Source organism: Thrips palmi, unplaced genomic scaffold, assembly GCF_012932325.1.
Source record: "Thrips palmi isolate BJ-2018 unplaced genomic scaffold, TpBJ-2018v1 HiC_scaffold_16, whole genome shotgun sequence".
In the NCBI taxonomy this organism is placed as follows: Eukaryota; Metazoa; Arthropoda; class Insecta; order Thysanoptera; family Thripidae; genus Thrips; species Thrips palmi.
The window spans coordinates 14,438,511-14,459,195 of NW_023144625.1; the positions used below are offsets into that span (position 1 = coordinate 14,438,511).

The following is a 20,685-nucleotide window of genomic DNA, read 5'->3' on the forward strand; positions in this document are numbered from 1 at the left end:
AAAGCTTTGGAAACTTGTTTTAGAGGCGGATTGTAAAAGGCTATGTTTATTGCCGTGGTTTAGTGTTCCCGCAAGAGCCGCGTTTGGCGTTTCCCGTGCCGGCCGCGCCGCGAGGGTTGCTTTTGGGCCGAGAGTGATACATGAGTGATAAAGTGGATTTTAATGCATCCAGCCACATCCTTGTGTCTTGTGTCCTTGCCGGCCAGCCGGGCCTGGAAAATTCGCGGCGACAGGTGTGCCCGAAAAGAGACAGAGAACAGAACGGCCGAGGGAAATAAAAGTTTTTATCTGTTCGCTGACAAGTGTTTGGCGTTTTCGATGGACGCCTTCGGAATGGGATCGTTGAGTGGGAGTCGCTCTAACGGTGTGGCCTCTGTCTGTGTCCAGGACCCGGCGGAAGGACGCGGTGGACGGCGGCTCCCCCGGCGACCCCGACGTGGACGCGCCGCCGCCGAGCCACCCCGCGGCCGAGGCGGACGGCGGCTGGCGGAGCTCCCTGGAGCACCCCCTGACCGCCGCCACCTCGGCCATGCTCAACATCAACGCCCAGGACGCCGAGGACGCCGCCAACGGCGGCCACGCCAACCCGCCCATGACGTTCAACGTGTACGAGTACAAGACGGACAAGCTGGGCGAGCTCTGGCCGTAAGTATGCCTTGGGCCGAGCGAGCCTGGATGACGTCATGGACGTCGTGAGCTTGAACCCCTGGCGCTGCGCTCTGCTTGCCGCCACGCGTGTGGGTCTCCAGACGCCGCCGGGGTGCGGGCAGCACGGCCAGCGTGGGGTACTTGTTGCAGGGGGCGTGAGCCGGGGGGTCGCAGCCCAAATCCCAATCGACTGGAACGGGAATCGATTCCCCTCCTAATCCATTACCGCGCACCCCAGCTACGCGCGCCGCGCCCGGCAGCCAGGCACCTTGCTGCCCAAATACTTTTTCGCCAAACGTATCAATATCCTGACCCTCGGCGGGGACAATCGACTCGGCTAAGAGGATTACGGAGGCGAGGCGGCGGGGCAGGGGTCCGCGCCGTGCCGTGCCGCCGCGCCGCTCAGCTGGAAAAGTGGAACCATGACGATGCCGCGATCCAATATCGTCGCGTTTCTTTGCCCATTTCCCCGCTTCTTTAATCCCAATCCCAGACCGGCATCGACGAGGTCACTTTCGCGCGTCCGTCTTGTGCCGCCACTGTCGGGCACCGCCCCCCCCCCCCCTCCTCCCCACGAGAGAGAGAGAGAAAAAGCGGACAGGGAATATCACTTGGACGAGGTGATCGATCGAGCGGCCGGCTCCTGCTGGGCCGCGCCGTGGCCGCGCGTGTACCCAGTGTACCGTACCGCCAGCTGATTTGTGGCTGAGGGGGCGTAGCGAGCCGTACAGTACATGTCAAACAGTGGTGCATGCCCCCCCCCCCCCCTTTCCACCCCCTTCTACCTCGCTTGCATCCTTCTTCCGTTTCGAAGAGGTGTACTGCGCGGGTTCGCGTTCACCCAACGCTGCGGCAGGACTAATGCTGAAAGTTCTTTCGTCGCTCTGTCTCTGTCGCACTCGTGGAGCGAGCACCCCCGTGCAGGGGTGCGAGAGAGACACGCAGCAGCATCGTTGAGCTCATCCCCCCGCATCGCCCTCCTTCCTTTTTTTTCTGTCTCTCTTCCTCGCTCTCCTCACCTTCGCCGTTTTTTGTTTCTTTCCTTTCCTTTCGGTCCGCGCCGATTGAGAGTAAGAAAGCGCGCGCACTTGTAAACACGCACCCTCTCTCTCCCCTCGCCGTGTGTGTGTGTGTGTGTGTGTGCGTGTGTGTATCTTTCCCCGAGGGGCAGCAGCGAGTGGCGGCAGCGGCAACAGAATGATTTGAATGTTGATTTGACGCAATGCTCTCGTCACCGCCGTCATCGCCGTCACCGTGGAGCAGCACGCACTGTAGGGAGACGGTAGGGGCGCCGCCACGACGCCGTCCTCCCGTGTAGGGTGGCCACTCGTCACGGGGCGGCCGGCGCGCGGCCGACGGGTGGCCACTTTATGACCGCGGGGCCCACCCCCACTCCACCTCCGTGCCGCGGCGCCGCGGCAGGGCACGGCAGGGCACGGCACGGCACGGATTGACCGATCGTGCGTTTAAAATAAGGCGGCCGTCTGTTACTCGCGTTTACGAACTCGAGACGCGACGGCTGTATTTCAATCGGTGCCGTGCTTTAAGCATTGCTTTGGCTTTGCTTTAGCGGCCGCGGCTCTGGCGTCGGGTAATCACCGTGGATTATTATATCTCGCAGACTCGTTGCACAAGTTAGTTCGTGCGTGTGTGTGTGCCTGTGTGTGTGCGTGCAACTGGTCGAGGCGCCGTGGCGACCTCGTGCGGTTTTCGGTACTAAAATTGGGCGGGTCTTTCATTGCGGCTGTCTTTGGCCGCGCAGCCGTGCAGGGCAGCATAGCAGTTTTGTTGGGCTCCATTCGAGTACGTACTGACGGTAGTAAAATCGTCGCGGTCAGAAACGTTCTTGTTGCCGCTCCTTTTTTTACGTGCCTTTATTTTTTTTCGGCGTGCTATCTTTTTTTTTCTCGACAGTGTAGTGCTGGCGGGGTCAAGAGGTCGCACTGCCCCGCGCTGGCCGCGATGGCCGCGACCCCACACGGCGAGAGCCCACGGAGGCAGAGCGTCCAGAGCGCCGAACCATTAACACACACTGAGGCGGGGTCCAGGCCGGGGCCTCTCGCTCGGTACTTGCGCCTCAACGAGCATCGTTTGTTTTGTCCGTTTTTTCCGTCTCCCTCGGCCTCTCGTTGCGCCAGCAGCGCCAGCGACATTTGTCTGACGCTGATCGACGTCGCCGCGCTGCCGCCGCGTTTCGCGCGGTCCGTTCCGTTACGGGGCGGCGGCGCGGCGGGTAGAGCAGCGAAGCGACATTTTTACTAATTGTTTGTTTGGTGGAGGCTGCTGATGGGAGGCGCAGATAGGCGGTACGAACCGCAGCGATGCCGCCAGGCAGGCGACGCAGGCGAAGCAGGCCAGGCCGCTGCAGGCAGCGTCGCGACAGAGACAGATTCAGACCGCGGGGTGGAGATGAACCTCGCAGATTACGGCGCGAGTCCCGGTGAGAATGAGCATGACGACGACGACCACGGCACCCTGGCTGCCGCGCCAAGGCTGCCGCGAGCCCATCCAGGCCTTGGCGCTGACGAACTGCCCAGGACTCCGACGCCAAATCGCGTCCGAACGGCGCTTATTTTTCTCCACTTTCCGGACTTTTTCTTCCGGCCGCGCGTACAAATGGTGGCGGTGTGCTTTACAGCCAAATGAGGCTGTAGGGTGCCGCCGTGCCGGCCTGCCTTGCCCGTTATTGGAGCTCAGGTAGCCAAGTATCAAGCCATTTTCCGCGCGATGCGTCTAGCGTTAGTCACTGCGGCCGGTAATCTGATCCTGATCGCCTCCGCCGGGACGCGGCGAGGCGCGCGGCGGCGGCCGCACCGCGACGACGGCGACGACCAGGACGCCGTCGACGACGCGTCGTCACCTGCAGCGCCCCGGTGCCCCGCCAAATGAAAGACTAACAATCGGACAATGATGGGTACTGCGTCTCCGCGGCCGCGCTCTGCGTCGCTCTGCACGACGAGCTGCTCATAAATAGCATTAGGACGGACGGCAGACAGACAGACAGTCGAACAAGCAGACGGACGGACGGTCTCCCTCGCCGCCGAGCCGTGCCGCGCCGCGCCGCGCCCTGAAGGTGACAAAGCTCACCTGTGAAAGTGAAGATCATCTTACACAGGAGCATCATAAAGAGGGTTATTTTTTGTGGGGCGACGCGGAGCAGCGGCGGCGGTGGCGGCGGTGGACCCTCCGCTTCCCCCGCGGCGAGGCTGGCGCGCAGAGGAGCCTAGCCGCCGGTAAGGATCGGGGAGCGCGGGGATCGGAGCGCTAACAATGCGCCGCCATGCATGAATTTGCAGTGGGCTAATGAGAAGGGAGCCGCTGCCTCTGCCGCCGAGCGCGTCCTCGTCGACGACGGGCACCGACGGGGACCCTGGGGCTCGGCGTCGTCCTCCCTGCAACAGCTGCAGGGTCTTGACCTCCCAGAGATAAGCGGGCCGGCCGTGCGCGCTGACGCCGTCCTCGTCCTCGTCGCGCTGACGCCGTCCCTGCCGCCGGCCCTGACGTCCACTCTGTTATAACGCTCCTTATCGGCGCGGTGCTGTGTGGAGTGACACGACGCCCGGCACTCTCAGGTGGATCCCTCCCGGCCGACAAATTACAAGACCGCGCGGGGCTCCGTCGTCTTGGTTTACGTGCACCGACGCGGCGCTTGCTCGCACACAGTGTGGCCGCGGCACTCGGACTAGCAGACGACGCGCGCGGCGCGGCGGAGACTTGAACGCGGGAAGTGTACAAGTGTCCGCCGCCGCCGTCCTCGCCTGACCTTAAAGCCTGAAAGGGATGCGTCGGGGACGTCGGGGACCACCCATCAGCACCCTGGCCGCTCTCTCCGCGCGGCGTGGCGCGCCGCATCCGGGACGGGCGAATTTGTTTCCAGTCACCGCGGCGTCGCGGGCGGGGACGCGGGGCGGCGGGGACCGCGCGTAAGCGGCGCCTTTATTGCGGCGGCCCTCCGACGGGCCGACAGGTTGTTTGTCGAAGGACGGGGCATTGGGGCCATCGCGGGGCCGGGAGCCTCCAAAGCTATGAGGCAACGCGACGGGCAGGGCGCAGCCATGAGCGCGGCCACGGCGCGGCCATGAGGCATGGGGCTCCCTGGGTAGGGCCTGCAGGGCCGCGCTGGGCCGCAGCGCCGGGAGGGACTCTGGCGGGGTCATGGGTCGGACAAGGCAATGAGTCAAACGGTTTTAAGGATGGGATTAGCAGGCGGAGCCGCGGCCAGGGCGAGGACCCCGTCGTCGGCAAGGTCCCCGTTGTGGAGGAGGTCCCCGTCGTCTGCGAGGACCGCGTCGTCGGCGAGGAGGAGGGTGTACGCGCCTCGCGAAAAAACAAACAAAAGAAACACGCGTGGGCGTTGGTGCGCGGCGCACTGCGGCGGTTTGGCGAGCAGGGTAAGCAACTTGTAAACCATCAAACATCGCGGACGGCCGCAACCATTTTGTAGCGCCGCGCCGCGTCTGTTTCCTGTGCACAAAACACTTGGCTATAACTCTGCGCCCCGCGACGCCGCTCCGTCGGGCTCGCCGCGGGGGGAGGGGTGCGCCCAGCGCCCGCCAAGACGCGCCCGGACGCGCGCTCAGTTTTCGAGACGCCCGTGCGAAAAAGAATGCGCGCGTGTGTGTATGTGTGCCAGGATGCAAGAATGTTTAGTTGGAAAAATTTTAATTATTTATTATTTTTGCTACTTTGTTAATTATGCGCGGGAGTTTGATGCAGGCAGGATCGCCGGCTGATTGGCTGATTAGTCGCCAGGAAGTGAGTGGCAGGTGCTGAGGGCGCGGCGAGGCGCGGAGTGGCGGCGAGGACAGGCATGTCCTTTACGGTGTGCACTCCCGTGTACGGCCCCACGACACATCCTGACACATGACCTACTGCACCACCACGACGGCGGCGCAGGGTTCGGACCAGGGCCGCCCCCTCCGCGACCCCCCAGCACTTCGAGGCAGCAGACCGTGCGCACTGATATCGGAAGGATTTATTTAATTGTTGCCCTTAAAATTAATCGAACAAAAAAGTCGAGGGATAAGACGTGAAAAAAAAAATTGAAATGATCGGACCCCTTTTTTCCGTATAAGCTCACCGAATCGTGCTGGAGTCAACGGCCTGGCCGCTATACCGCCCCCTGGAGCCTCCAGCCAGCATCCCCCAGCATCCCTCGGCATCCCTGGAGCAGCCGATTCTGTTTGCCTCTCCGCCTGCTCAGGCGGAACAAACTATTGTTTTGCATTCCCAAACATATGTAGGTTATTTTACCCGCTCACTCACACAGACGCGGGCCCGCTCACACGCACGCACACGCACGCACGCACGCACGGCAGCTCCTTGGGGGTGCTTCTTCGGCTCCCTCATTAGAATGCGCGCCACACAACGGCTGCCATATATCTTGCCTTATGACAGGCCGCTGCGGAGTGCGAGAGCCACGACACACACGCACACTCTCACACACACTCCGTCTCCTGCATGCGCCTACTTTGTACCTCCCTATCGGTGGCAGCACTCATTACTCGGTACCTCTGCGAGTCCGCGAGTGTGCCTCCCCGCGTGCATCGCGCCCTGCAGGTGCCCTGCAGTGCCCTGCACTCCCTGGACCAGCTCGCTAAGTGGCGCAACGCGCGCAAAGTTTTAAAAACACGACAAGAAATCTAAATGAACATCGCGGCGCGCGAGTTGCAGACTGCCGCGGGAAAAGTGAGTGTTTCGGTGTCGGTGCGCGTTCAAGTCTCCCAGGAGGATGACGGCGGCCTCTGGGACGGACAGCGCCGCGCCGCGCGGGGCGGGGACGGGGGAGGAGGGTTGGCACTGCCACGGCACTGCCACGCCGCGGAGTCACAGAGTAGGGGGGAGCATGGCGCTTTCTAAAATCGCGCTCGGCTTGATTTATGCCGTAGGAAACCCGGGGCCGACTGTCCGGATACAGATATAACACTCCGGCGGCGCCGCGCGCGCCGCGCCGCGCCACGCCGCCTCAGCCACGCCCCGCCGGCACCTCCGCCGGCCATTCAAATTGGCCGGCACGCCGTGCCACGCCGTGCCACTCCCTGACCTGCCTGGGCCTTGGCCTGCCTGGGCGTCGCGCGAATATAACTGTTCGATCATTTCGCTCGTAAAACAAATGGGTTGTAAATTTCGACGCCGTAAACTCATATTACGCGCACCGATAAAAAGCGTTAAAAAGTGGGGCGTTTGCGTCGCCGAGCCGCGAACCGCGCGCCGCGTGGACCGGGGCGTCGCCCCCACCCTCTATCTCTCTTGCTCTCGCACACATTCAATCATGTTCGAAGATCGAGCAGTACCTATGTTCTGCCGCCCATCCTCAGCCAGTCTCTGTCTCTCTCGCACACACGTGGCCGGCGGCGCGCGGCCCGCTTCGCAGCCGCCAGCCCGCGCCCCGCGACGGCCGTTCCAAATTTTAAATTCATTTCTGTTATTAAATCGGCGCGGTGTGTGCCAGTGTGCGCGCGAGGCTCTGTGGCGGCGCGGGCGCATATATTTCATAGAGCCCTTGGCCGGGGCCCGGCTCGGCTCGGCCCGGCCCCGCCACCCCGACGCGTGGCTCGGCCCGGCTCGGCTCGGCTCGGCTCGGTGATTTACTGCCAGCCAATTATTTCATGGCTCCTTTGAGAACTCTCCACCAATGGCACTCACTGCTCGGGGCCCAACGGTGTGCGCGTGTGTGTGTGTGTGTCTATGTGTGTGTGTGTGCTCGCGGCGGCCCGCTTGTCGCGCAATTATGCAAACATTTGTCGGCGAGACACGGGCTGATACACACACTCACACACGCGGAGTGCTCCTCATTCCTGGGGAAACACACACAACACACACACACACACACAAACGGACGCAGAAGGAACCGCTTCGCGAAAAACGCAGTCGTAGCCCGTCCCTTGCCCTTTTGGAGGACTGCTATGCCATTCTTCTGGCCGAATTTTCTGAATGGGCAAAAATGTGGAACGTGCGTTGGGCAGGGCAGGGCAGCGGGGCGGTATGCGAAATCAGACCATTTGTATGCCCGTTCTCCACAAAGACGCTATCATAGTGGCGTGTATATTTGTGTGTGTATTTTTTTATGCACACGGGGGGAGACGGTGTGTGTGTGTGTGTGTGGGTGGGAGAGAGAGAAGGAATGAAGGGGGATGATGATAAAGCCCGAGCCAACATATGAAATACGTGCAGTGTGGCGTGGCCAGCCGAGTCCTCAGCGAACTGATTCCGAGCGGGAGGTCTCTCTCACACACTCTCAACGCGTGGCGCGTGGGTGCGAGAGAGACAGAGCGACAGGAAGCGGAGATGACTCTTGGCGATGGCTCGCGGATGTCGGCGCGGCGCTCATAGGAGCCATCGTCATGGCGGCGGTGGTCTTCGGGCCTCTCTCTCTCTCTCTCTGTCCCTCTCTCTGGGGCCGACTCTCTAAGTGGGGCTACTCTGGGTGTGTGCCAGTGGCGCCGCCTGCCGGCCCGGGCTTTAATTAGATATCGCCGCGTTGACAGGTCGCCGGGCCGCCGTGCCGCGGCACTGCACAGGTGGGTGGCCACGTGTGTCCGCGCGTCCGCCGATCGGGGACCCTGGGCCAGCCCTGGGCCTCCTCGTCGGCGTGCCCGCTCTCGGCCGCCCCGCTGACAATGCGTCGTAAAAGATGTGATAGTCTCTCATTAGGAAGTGTGGACTCGGCGTGCAGCAAATTAGCGGCTAATGCAAGCCAGCCAGCCTGCCGGCTGGTCGAAGAGTAGCTCCGTCTCTCTCGCACTCACGGGGCGTGCAGTAGGGGTGCGAGAGAGCGCGCGGCGAAACGGTCGGCGTCGGCAGCGCCGCGACCTGCGTCCCGGTGGTCATCGCTCGCTTTGAGGCCGCCGACGACGCCGCGCCGCCGCGGGCGGTGGCGGTCAGTTCGGAGGCCGCGGATGCGGGCCTGGCCGCGCCGAGGGCCGCGCACTGTAAGTGTGCAATCCGTCATCGGGAAAGGGGAAAGAGGCCGGCGGATTTATCGCTACAGTATTCGCAGAGCGTTCCCTCCACTATTCGCAGAGCGGCGACCCGTATCGCGCGCGACCAGCCCGGCCGGGAACAACAACAATGTGTGGGAGATGGACGGCCGATCGTCCAGCCCGCGGGCCTCACTGATGTCCGGGACGTCCAGGACGACGACGCCGATGGGGAAGAACCGCGCGGCGAGGTTGCGGCTGTGATCGCGGTCCACGTCACTCCGTCTCCCTCGCACCCCCAACGCGCGCCCCGTGAGTGCGAGAGAGACGGAGAGACGCGTCCGGCGTAGCATTATCGCGCGGCGCTGCGGAGAACAATGAATGGGTAATCCGTTTTGGCATCGCGGGGCCGCGGCAGTGCGCCAGGCCTCCAGCACCCCGCTGCCCATTCAGCAAGGCGCTCTGGCGCCGCGAGGCCAATCAGAGATCGGCGTTTCCCGAAGCTTTCCCCGTACGATACAGATTATCTCCTCAATATGAAAGAAACTGCAAAAAATATTCATTGCAACGTTGCTTTAAAAGCTAAAAAAAAAATGTTTAACCAACCGACCAGAAAAACAAAAACAGTTTAAAATATTCATTTGCGAGCGCCTCGGCGCTGCGAATGATATTATTTATATTACATTTACATGAGATAGAAAAAGAGAGATGCCATCTGTAAGTGTCCGGGCAGTGAGCAGTGCAGTGGCAGGGGGCGGAGCAGTGCGCGGCGATGCAGTGGCTGCCGGCGAGTCCATCAGTCATCTCCGCGCGCCCAACCGCCTCCTTTTGAGCCGTTAAAACGCTACAAGACAAGTGACTGTCGGCGAGCGGGCGGCGGGCGGCTGGGGCCTCGCGGTGAGCCGGTTACAAATTCGCCCGCAAACTGGCTCACACACACATACACACACACGTGTGCGCACACATTCACGCGCACCTACACACGCGTGCGTGCTGCGTAGCGGCGTAGCCCTGGCGTAGCCCGGTAGTGTGATCCCGGTAACGAGCCGTACTACCGCGCATCAAGGCGCACTCACACACGCTCGCACACACTCACACACACGCAACTGGGCCGCGGGCGGGGCGCACTTACGCCGCTTTGATTCGAACCGCTTCTGCCTGCAAAATGATGCGCCTCCTCCGCCGTTCCCACGAAATTGTACTAAAAGAAACAATGCGTCGTTGCGGCGCGCTCCGCGGGGCCCCCGCGGCCCCTCCGCCGAGGATAGATGGATGCGTAGATAGACGGACACGAAGCCCCCTGTGCTTCGCGCCCTTGCAGTACTAAACTGCGCGCGCGCGGAAACAAAATGTATTTATTACGGACTTTTTTTTCCCTCCAACTCTCCGGCCAGCCGGCCGTTCTTCTCGTGTGTTCACTCCGTTTGGCATACACTTGGCGTGTGGTTCTGCTCGGGCGAGCGGACAGGCAGACGGACGGACAGACAGACGGCCGATGGGGCCGATGGAGACGGATAGGCATGCAAACGCGGAGACAAATGTGACGTCGGAATGGGAGCCCCGCCAACGCCTTGGCCGCCTCGGCCGCCGCGGCTGCCTTGGCCAACGCGGACTTTGCTTCTCCTCGTGTCGTCTTTGTCTTCCGGTGCGTTACGCCAAAAGGCAGACAGACGCAGCGGACTGCTTCCGAGAGTCGTTCTGTCTCTCTCGCACTCACAGGGCGTTCCCTTGGGGTGCGAGAGAGACAGAGCGGCGACTCTCGGAGTCGGTCTTCAGGTCGCATTCCGCTACTTTCACGCGCGACCCTCCCGGCGCGCGGCGCGGCGCAGCGCACCGACAGGCCCATTCGGAAGAGCCATTCCGTCGCTCTCTGTCGCACTCACTCGGAGTGCCCCGCGGGGCTGCGAGAGAGGCAGAGCGACACTTCGGCATCGGCCGGCGGGGCGGGCGGGGCCCTCGCGGTGGGTCGCGGGCACGGCGTGGCGTGGCGTGGCGGGGGTGGAAAGGGCAGCGTGGCGCGGCACGGCACGGCGAAAGGCTGCTCCATTTCCCCGGCTGCGGCTCTGGAAAAGCCCGGCCGAGCTGCCTCTGTCTCTCTCGCTCTCTCGCACTGCCCACGAGTGCGAGGGGGACGGAGCGACGAGTGCAGCCAGTGCAGCCAGTGCATGCCGGGGGTTGCGCAAGAGGGTGGCGGCCCTGGCGGCCCTGGTGGCCGGCCGTGGCGGCGAGGCGCTCCGCCACCGTGGCGCCTCGTCGGCTTGCTCGTCGGGGACGCGGACGCGGCTCCCCAAACTTTCATGCGCCGCCAGCGAGGGCCGACGGGGAGCTGCAGCCGCGCGCTTCTTCGCTGAACCAAAACGCGCGGCGTCCCAAATTTCCAGCTGACCACCGCGACGGCGCGCGGATTCGCCGTGGTGCGTTTTTTTTTAGAGTGGCGGCGCGGGATGTGAGACACACCTGCCCGTCGGCAACGGTCGGGAAAGGGGTGGGGTCAGCCTGGTCAGCCCGGCCAGCCCGCGGGGGTCGGCCGAAGGGTCCGAAGGGTCAGCGGCGCGGAAGGGTCATCCTTTTGATCGGCCGGACAATGCAATGCGCGAGCCGCTGGACGCTGGCCGTGCCGTGCCGTGCCGCGCCGTGCCGCGCGGACGCTCGGACACTCTGCCGCGCGGCGTCGCGGGGGGGGGGGGGGGGGTAGGCGTCGCGAACTGACCGGAGGGTGCGGCGGCTACCTGATCCTGGGAACGTCCAGCGCGGCATGTATGGGAATGACAATGTCCAGCGCACTGACCACGCACCGGGGCCATCCCTCGGACACGGCGCGGCCCTCGGCGTTCTCACGGCCGTGAAGGGGTAGAGGACCTGCGCGAGGATCCGAGGATGGCACCACCTTAATTTGGCCGGGCGGAGAATGCCGCGACAGAAGCGGACAGCGCCTCCACTGTCTTGACCTGCGCGCCGAGACGGCGGTGGCGTGTTTTTGGGGGATGGTTTTTACAGGATGTCGGCGAGGTGGTGCCGCGGCCGGCCGGACTTCTGCGTCGGAGGGGCCCCCGTCAAGGCCTAGAGCGCCGCGAGGTTCCACCGCCGCGGTCCGCGCCGGGGGGCGCCGCGACGCCGAGTGCGGTGCGGCCGGCGGTACTGGCGGCGCCTCGCTACGCGGTGGTACGCCCCCTCCGGCGCCAGGCGGTGTGGCGGTGTGGCGGTGCGCGCGGAGCGGTGCGGTGCGGCAGTCCATTGATGTGCGGTGCTTGCTGTGCTGTTGTTGCAGGGCCACGTCCGCGGCTAGCGCCTTGGCTAGCGCCTCTCCCGGCGCCGGAGGGGGGGTCCTGCAGCTCAAGGCAGCCAATGGGGCCGCCGGGGCGGGGCTCACCGGGGCGACGCTGGACGGCGACCTGCATGGCCTCTTCCTGCAGCCGCAGCAGCAACAGTTGCTCGTCAAGCGGGAGCCCGAGGACCTGAGTCACCGCAAGCAGCAGCCGTCGCCGGGACTGGCAGGTGAGTGGGGAGGGGAAGGGAAGGGTTGAGGGGAGGGGCGGCGCGCGGCGCGTCGCGGCGGCGGAGAGGCGGTGGTGGGGAGCGGCGGCCCGCGGCGCACAGCCACTATCAGTACCGGCCGGGACGGCGGGCAAGCAGCACCTCGAGTCTCTGTGAGCACGGCGAGCACGGCAAACCCGGCAAGCGAGTGGTGCTAGGCGAACTAGTGCAGCCAGTGGAGCCGCGAGTGCAGCCGCGCCGTGCCAGCCACCGCGGACCGCGAGACCGCGAGCGTGCCGCGGGCCCCGGCTAGGCCGCCTTGCCCGAGCCGCCCCGAGCAGCGCGACGCTGCGACGCCGCGACGCCGCGACCGCGCGCGCGAACCTGTGAATACTACCCAGTGATACAGTGTGTGTTGTGCAGTGCTCGTTGGATACCAGTGCTCCAGTGCAGTGTGTTATGTGAATAGTGGTGTTGTGTGTGGTGCAGGAGGGCGCAGCAGCAGCGGGGCCAGCAACGGGACCAAGCTGGTGCTCGCCAACGGAGGCGGTGCCCAGGACCACCAGGACCACCCTGGCGACGTGGTGGACGTGATCAAGGACGAGTATAAGACGATGGCGTACTCGACGCAGATGTTTGGCGGGCAGCCCACGCCGCAGGGCCACCACGGCAGTGGCACTCCCTCCCCCGGGCCGTACAACGACCTGGCGTACGGCGCGCCCCCCGCGCCCGGCGCCCCCCAGCAGCCCGTCTACATGCCCAACCTGCGGACGGCCGCGCCGCCGCCGCCCACCTCCACGGGCTTCACCACCGTCTCGGAGCGCTACTACTCGGACTACTTCCCGCCAGTACCTGACCAGGGCTACGCGCCCCTGCGGCAGCAAATACCCACCTACATGGACGGCGCCGAGGCGGCGGGCGGCCCCGCCTCCGTGTCCACCGCCGACCTGGTGCAGCGGTACGTGCGCCAGACCAACGCCTACCACACCACCAACAAGGGCGTCATCGCGGCCGCCACCGCCGCGGGGCTCACAGTGGACCTGCCCTCGCCGGACAGCGGCATCGGCGCGGAGGCCATCACCCCCCGGGACCAGACCGCCATCCAGCAGGTGCGTACGCCACACTGTAGGGCCGGAGACTTGAACGCTGGTGTGGGCCTGGCTGCCCTTGGCGGTGGAGGGTTTCCATGGCGACCGCGGCGCTCCCCGACGCCGCGGTTCGCCGGTTTTCCAGTGCCCCAGTCTCGGCCGAGCTCGCCGCTTCCGAATGCCTACACTGTACGTTGCGCCGTCAGACCATTTTTCTTCTTCCCTTCCTGCGGCGTGTTTGTCTCATCCTCCAACCCCTGCCCTTCTCTTCCCGTCTCTCTCTTTTTATTTCTTTCAAATCCCGTCGCGCGCGTCTTCCCTTCTCTCCGTCTCTCTCTGCCTCTCTGTAATGGCAGCCTCGTATCGCGTTTCTCTTACAACGGAAGACGCCATGCCCTGCCTCGCATTTCCCTACCACACACACACACACACACACACGCACACACACACACAACACATCAATAACGCTGTGAATACTCGGGGAGACCCCCTGCAGCGCGCGAGGATGAGTCGAAGGCCTTTGGTGGTTTGGATGAGGTTAGGTCGGCCGGGCGCGATGGGGTTGTATGGCCAAGCCTCGCCCGGACGGCACCCATACCGACCCATACCCAGCCAGGGCCCATTGACATTTCGCTGGACGTGTGTGTCCGTGTGTGTGTGTGGGTACCTCCGTTTGTGTCTGTGTGTGTGTGTGTTTGAGCGCGCGCGGGCGGCAGGACAGGACGGCGACAATGTTGCGTGAGTTGGCGTGGGGGTCGGGCCCTGCCCAGCCCTGCCCTGCCCTGCCCTGCCCCGCCCCGGTCCCCAAGGCTCCTCACAGTGTCCCGTCGGGGCCTTCACGTCGTTTTCTTCTCTTTGCGACTCTGTGTGTGAGTGTGCGTGTAGTTTAGTGGGTATTTGCAGGACCTGGTTTGCTATTCTCTCTGCATGTGTGTGCGTGAGTGTCTGTGTGTGTGTGTGTGTGGCGTCCAGGGCAATCAAGCCTTTAGGGTCCATCAAGTGCAACAAGTTTAAATGCTCTGCTTTACGCACGCCGTCCGTCGCGTCAAGACGACAATCAGTCCCGCCGAGGGAAGGGGCCGACCGTGTGTGTGTGTGTGTCTGTGTGTGCGTGTGATGCTTCACTCGATTCCATTTGCACTCGCGAGCCATTAGAACCGTGCAGGGCAGTGAGTGTCAGTGTGTGTGTGTGTTGAATCGGCGGTGGCGGCGGACGGGTGTGAAACGGATAGCAAAGAATAAAATGACAACGAGCAAATAAAAAGGATGAGAGGTAAAGGGAGACAGGGGGTGCAAATAATGATGAACGAAAAAAAAAAAGAGACAAGCCGCACGGTGAAGCGCGCCGCGCGGCCCGAGGTTTCATTAGTCTGCCGAGCGGGGGAAATAACGATTAATTTCTGTGACGGGGGACGGGACACTACACTGGGACAGTTCCGGGGCGTTCGCTCTGCGCGGTACGTATGCACACATGGCCTCACCTGTAATCTGGGTCCGGAGCCGCGCGCACACACACACACACACACACACACACACAGACTTTCGTAACCCATTGAGAAGTGCGAGCGCGCCTGCCGCTCCGCCGATTTTATTTATTTATTTATTATTTTTTTTCGCGTTCTTTTCTCCTTTTTGGCCCCTCGCTGCTTTATAGTCCGCGTGTCCTTGGGCCGTGCATGTCACGCGCGTGAATGGGGCACCACGCCCGGGGGGCTGCGCGTCGCGAGGCTGTCTCTCTCGCACCCCTGCGGAATACCCTGCGGGTGCGAGGGAGACAGAACGGCGAAATCGCTGAATCAGCCGTGTGTTTGTATGGAAGGGGAGGGGATCCCGATTGCGCCACCGCCCCACCCCCACCCTCCGGGCAGCCAGCTGGCCCGTGTGGGGTGTAGGGTCGCCCCGCCTAGTAATTGGTCTGCTTCCGTGTCGCTCGCGAGCCGGGCCGGGCAGAGGTTTCTGGCGGAGTCGCGGGTTCAAAGACCCGCAGAGCGCAGCAGCCGTGTCGGACTCTTCCCCGAATGTATAGGTCCCGATGGCGGGGCCGGGCCGGCTCGCCCAGGGCACAGGTGCCGGCGTGTCGGCCATCAAACTGTCGCTCCTGGTGGCTTTTCCGTGTCGTCTCTTTAATAGTGGCCCCGGGTAATTTATTCCCGCTACACACAAAAGGTTTACACTCCGCTAGGACCCCGTCGCCCATTTTCTTCTTCTTTTCCGTTTTTATTGCGATGCCGCGATGCCCCGCGGCTCTCCGGTCGGCCTTAGGGTGCCCCGCTTCCGGTGTGGTGGATCACGCTGACCTCAGCCACCGACCGCAAAGGTAACATTTTCAGCTTTACGACCTCGTTTCGGACCAGATTTACACTCATTCGGTGTGCAGTGCCCAATTAGCTCGTAAGGGGTCCCTTTCATGCGTGCGCGTTTTCGTGCGGCGACGGCCGAGCGCCCCGCCGGCCAACGGGCACACACACACACACACACAGCCTGGGTCTTAAATCATTTTCATCTCGACAGCCCACGTCGGCCACCGGGCTTTCTCTCAGAGCCCCGCTCGCGCGCGCGAAAAAAAGGGGACGAGTGCCAAAAAGGAAAGAAAAAAAGACAAGAAAGAAAAAGGGGGGCGAGGTGTGTTAAACGTCGTTACTTGGCCCTTTCATCGTCGCGTTTAACGAAAACGAATTGCCCTCGCAAATCCGCGGCTCTGCTTCGCTTCCGCGGGCCTTTCCAGGTTCCAGGCGTCGCGGGCGTCCCGGGCGGGGTGCTGCCCCTGGTGCTGCCGGCCGGCCGCCGGGCGACAGTCTTCAAATTTATAGCCCAAGAAAGCTGCGTCCCACACTGTAGGCTGCTGCCTGTCGCTGCCGACGCTCAACGTGGCGAATTTCAGAGCAACTGGCCGACCGGGTTTTTAGCGAAACAGACACGCTGTCGGACGCGGACCGCCGTCGCCGCGCGTCGCCCACAGCGGTTCGAATCTCACCTCGTAAAATTAACAAATTCCAGCGCAGTCCGCCTGGCCTGCCGTCCGCGCGCGCTGCGGGTGGCGGCGCGGGCGACACTTTTCTTCTTTCGCGTTGCTTTTATTTTCGGTTATCTCCGCGCGTTTCGATTTGTTGCCCCGCCGAAGGGTCGGAAGGGGGCACCGTTACGCAAATGAAGAGTTTGCGCGCGATTCCGAGTGACCAGTGGCCGTCAGTGGCGCGGCTGCCAGTGGCCCAGCGGCTGCGGGGTCATTACAGTGCAGCGCCGCTTCGTACTTCGTACTCTCGTATGCAGCCTGTAACAAGCCGACCGGCACGCCAGGGCAGGCGGCGTGTTGCTTTCCATGTCGTCCCCACACATGCCGGCCGCATCTCGCACTGCACTGCTGGGCTGGTGCACTGCGAGCCACCACTCACCTCCTGGAATACCTCCTCTCACTGCGCCGCTCTGCGCAGCGCGAAGGTTCAGAGCGCGCCGCGCCGCCTCGGCCGCCTCGCGCGTGTAAGCATTCGCCGCCATCAGAACCCCTCTGCGTGTGTGTGTGTGTGTGTGTGTGTGTTGTTGTAGTTTTTTTCGCCCCGTTTTTAATGGCCGTGCTGTCCCTCCCACTCCCTCGTCGATGTCGCAATCGGACTGCACGGCGCGGGTACGTGCGCCGCGTCCAGTCTGATTAGACAGAGAGAGAGAGAGAAAGAGAGAAAAAATATAAACGGGGAGAAACGCGCGCATGCCGCGCGCGGGAGTTGAACCCACGACGGATGACGGCGACACGCGTGCCGACACGCCAAGAAGGGTTCGCGACGCCGCGACGCATTCCCCCGCCGTGTCGCTCCGTGTCACTTCGTGTCCGTCACTCCGGCTCTGGAAAAATGACGTCGGACGCGTCGGGCCGCTCCAGCGGGGCGTGGCGGGGCGGGGCGGGGCGGGGCGTGGCGAGCATCCCAGGCGTCGGTCGGACATGGCCGCGCACACCTGTGAGGCCCCCTGAGCCCCGTGAGGCGAGGCGAGGGTGTTGCCGAAGCCAACGGTGTCAGGAGAGAGGAGTCCTCCCCCCCCCCTTCCCCCGCAGCCACCGGATTATTAATTAAGATTCCGAAATCCTTGTTTATTGGACGCCCCGCTCCTGATTGCCTTCGTGGCGAGAGGGGCGGGGTGGGGGGAAGGGGGATTGAAAGTCGCTGGACCTGTGAAAAGGTCCAAAACGCTTAGTTTGGGGAGAAGCTCTGGCGTCGTAGTTCCCGGACGAAGAGACGTGGGGGTGGGGAGCGAGCAGCCCTGCCGCAAAGTCCACAAAGTCCCGCGCCAAGTCGCGCCAAATGTATTCCGCGCCGTCATGCCTGCGTTTCGCCGCTTGTCAACATTGCTGGAGCGCGGCAGAGCCTCGCCTGCAGACTCATTCCAAAGATTCGCTCTGTCTCTCTCGCACCTCGACGGGACGCCCCGTGAGTGCGAGAGAGACAGAGCGACAGAAACGGAGTCAGTCTGCTGGAGCCGCGACATGTCCGCGGCAGCAACATCTCTAGCGAGCCGACGCGGTGAGGCGCGTGAGTGAGTGCTGCCCTCTGTCGGGAGCACCGCACACCTCAAGCAGCGGAGCGGCGCGGCGTCGCGACGGTGGCCTGGGGAGGGGAGAGGGGGGGGGCGAGGAATTAAAAGCAGTTAGCGTCTTCCCCATTTGCTAATTAGTGCCCTCCGAGGCTGGCCGTTGTCCACCGCGACGCCCGCGGCCTTTCACGAAGTCTCCGGAGTGGACACGAGTCGTTGTAGCGGGGCGGCGCTCGCACGCACACTCACGCACACGCACGCACACGCACGTGCGCACGCCACGGCGCCAGGGACACGCGACACACTACTACACTACAAGGCCTCTCCTTTTCGCTATCCGCCTGGAGGATAAAAGGACACGATCGGGTGGGGAAAAGAAGGATGATATTGCGATGATATGTTTATTTGGACGCGGCGTTGGTTTGTGCATGTAGTTGGCATTTCCTGCCGCCGTCCGTGTGTTCGTTGTGTGTGTGTGTGTGTGTGTGTGTGTGTGAGCGTCCCTGGCGTCGAGCCAAAGTACGTCATCGCCTGTGTCGGTTCCTTCTCGAAATTCGCACTGACTCAGCGTCCGCGAGAGGCGAGAGTTCGCAGCAGCCTCGCCTCCGGAGCCGAGATCGAACGGCGGAGAGTCTGCCGCGCCGCCTCACCGCCTCGCCACTGCAATGCTAAATGCTAAATGGGGTTGTCACGACGACGGCAGTCCCGCCGCAGAAACCCTACACCGCCGGTCTGTCTCTCTCGCACTCATGGGGCGTTCCCTTGGAGTGCGAGAGAGACAGAACGACGAATAAACGACTCTTGGAATCGAGTCTGTGGGTGGAAATTTGGCGCGCCGAGCCAAAGGTGCTCGCGGCGTTGCGTTCGGGTGGTCAAACTTAACGAGGTGCGCGATGTGCGGCGATGCAGGCTGCTCCTGCTCCGCCGGTCGGATTTGCAGTGGGATTCGCACGCTCCAAATCCGAATCCGTCTTAGAGGCCGGGCCGCCTGAGGCCAGCTCGCCGTCGGGGAGGTCGCCCGTCTGCGGGCCGACCGCGCCCCCGCCGCGCTCCGGCCCAGCCACCGCGGACTCGCTCAGCGCTTCGCGGCTTCGCGTTTCCTTCCCTTATTCCGCCTCAGTTGGCAGCCGTGACTGACACGACAGCAGTCGGCCGCGCAGCCGCGCACGACTGGCCCTAACAGTGCTGCCAACCGGAGTCGGGCAAAAATCTGAAATCCCATTTGCTGGTCTGTCAGTCGGGCGCGCAGTGCTGCGAGTGGCAGGCCTGAGTCGCTAGGTTGGGTTTCGAGGTTAGGAAGACAAAAAGGCGGGATTACAGTGTGGGGCCATAAGGAACGCGAGGCGGGGCGCGGGGCTGCCGTGAGCGGTCAGGCCCTCACGTCACCTGCAGACGCCGCGCCCCGCCCGCCACCGGCCAGTACACGCCTTTCCCAAAAAGAGGATAGTGTAATAAAATGCAGGCAGGCCGTTGCGTGTTTAGAGGGGGATGGAGGGAAACGGATAGAGGAATACATTACAAAATTAATCGACCTGGACCATCATTGAAAGGCCCCTCCCGCTGTACGGGGTTAATCTTCCTCATTTACAACCGGTGCTTAGTGCTGAGGTAGCGGTAGCATCTCCTATCCATTCAAAAACAATCGCCGCTTTCCTTCGTTTCCTTGTCTCTCTTCTTTCGGCTTTGCCCTTCGTCTTTCCTCCTCCACTCCGTCCTCCCCCGTGTCCGTCGTGTCCGTCCTTCCCCTCTGTCCTTCCGGGTCCTGGGCGAACGGACGGGTTGGGAAAAGATACGGTGGAGATAAAAGGTAAGGTTGCTGTTCGGAGAGATCTTATCGATACGGTGGCCACTCAAAGTTCCACTCATATCCTTTTCTTCCCCGTCCTTGTGTTCCTCCTCCTTTTTATATTCCGAACATACTGCTAATTATCGTACACTGCCTCGCCGTATTTATTATGTTATTCCCGTCCTAATCAAATGCGTTTGAGGCCCGGGCGGCGCCGCGCCGCGGAGGAGGAGGACGCGGAGGAGGAGGAGAGGAGGAGGAGGAGGAGGAGGAGAAGAATCCACGCCAGCCCTGGACGTAGGCAACCAGTGCCACTCGGCTGTCTGGCTTGCTGGGCCGCGGAAGTGAGGCTGCTGCCACTAATTAGTTGGAGATAGGGGAGAAAATAACTACCCTGATTTATTGGGCTTCAGCCTCCTCCGTAATCGCTTCGTTATGTCTGATTTCCTCCCGGCCGGCGGAAAATAATACCAATAAAAAGTCTCGGTTTATTTGTCGGGGCGTTCTGAAATCCGCCGTGATTTAACCCCAAAATGTGTGGCGTCCGAGAAGTCCGAGGCGGGCCGGCTGGCGGGCTGGCGCCGACTTACTGTATTGTGGCTTAATCTTAATGAATATCGCGGGGCGGCCGAAGGGGCGGCCGAACGAGCCCGATTTGCGCGATAATTAGGGCTGCATCGCTCAGCCTCGCCACCGCCACGCCGGCCGGCCCACGGGGAAGCACGGGGGAAAAGCAGCGCCATTTATACACGGCATTTTGTGACGTTGTTTGTTTTTGTGTGTTTTTGCAGTCGTTCGACTACACGGACCTGTGCGGCGGCCAGGCGGTGCTGGACCCCCTGGTGCGGGCCCCGCAGGGGCAGAGCCCCGGGCCCCAGTCCGCGCCGGGGCAGCCGGGACAGCCGCAGCCCGCGAGAAGCCGGCCGTGGCACGACTTCGGCAGGCAGAACGACGCGGACAAGATCCAAGTACCTAAAGTGTAAGTGCAGCAGGTGTAACACTAGCGTACTTCCATTGTGCTTCCCATTGCTCGGGGGCGTGGCCCGCGAGGCCTGCAAGCGATCATTCCGAGCAAGTGCTTCTCTGTCTCTCTCGCGCCGCTGCGGGGCGCCCCGTGAGTGCGAGCGGGACGCAGCGACCAAAGCACTGCCGGCCAGGAGAGGGGCGTCCTCCAATTATCCGGTGGGACTAGCGTTGCTGGAGTCCGTCAGGCGGTCCGGACAAGTCAGGCCGTGGCAGCGGGCCAGGC

At 62.9% G+C, this 20,685-nt stretch overlaps 1 protein-coding gene across 1 annotated transcript in view; it reads left to right on the top strand.

The window, feature by feature from the left end:
• LOC117642240 (protein grainyhead) overlaps positions 1-20,685 on the top strand; it is a 109,992-nt gene that overhangs the window by 65,251 nt on the left and 24,056 nt on the right. The window contains exons 3-6 of the mRNA XM_034380200.1: positions 388-645; positions 11,836-12,062; positions 12,531-13,150; positions 20,228-20,415. Coding sequence (XP_034236091.1) covers positions 388-645; positions 11,836-12,062; positions 12,531-13,150; positions 20,228-20,415 — 1,293 coding nt within the window. The remainder of the gene's footprint in view (positions 1-387; positions 646-11,835; positions 12,063-12,530; positions 13,151-20,227; positions 20,416-20,685) is intronic.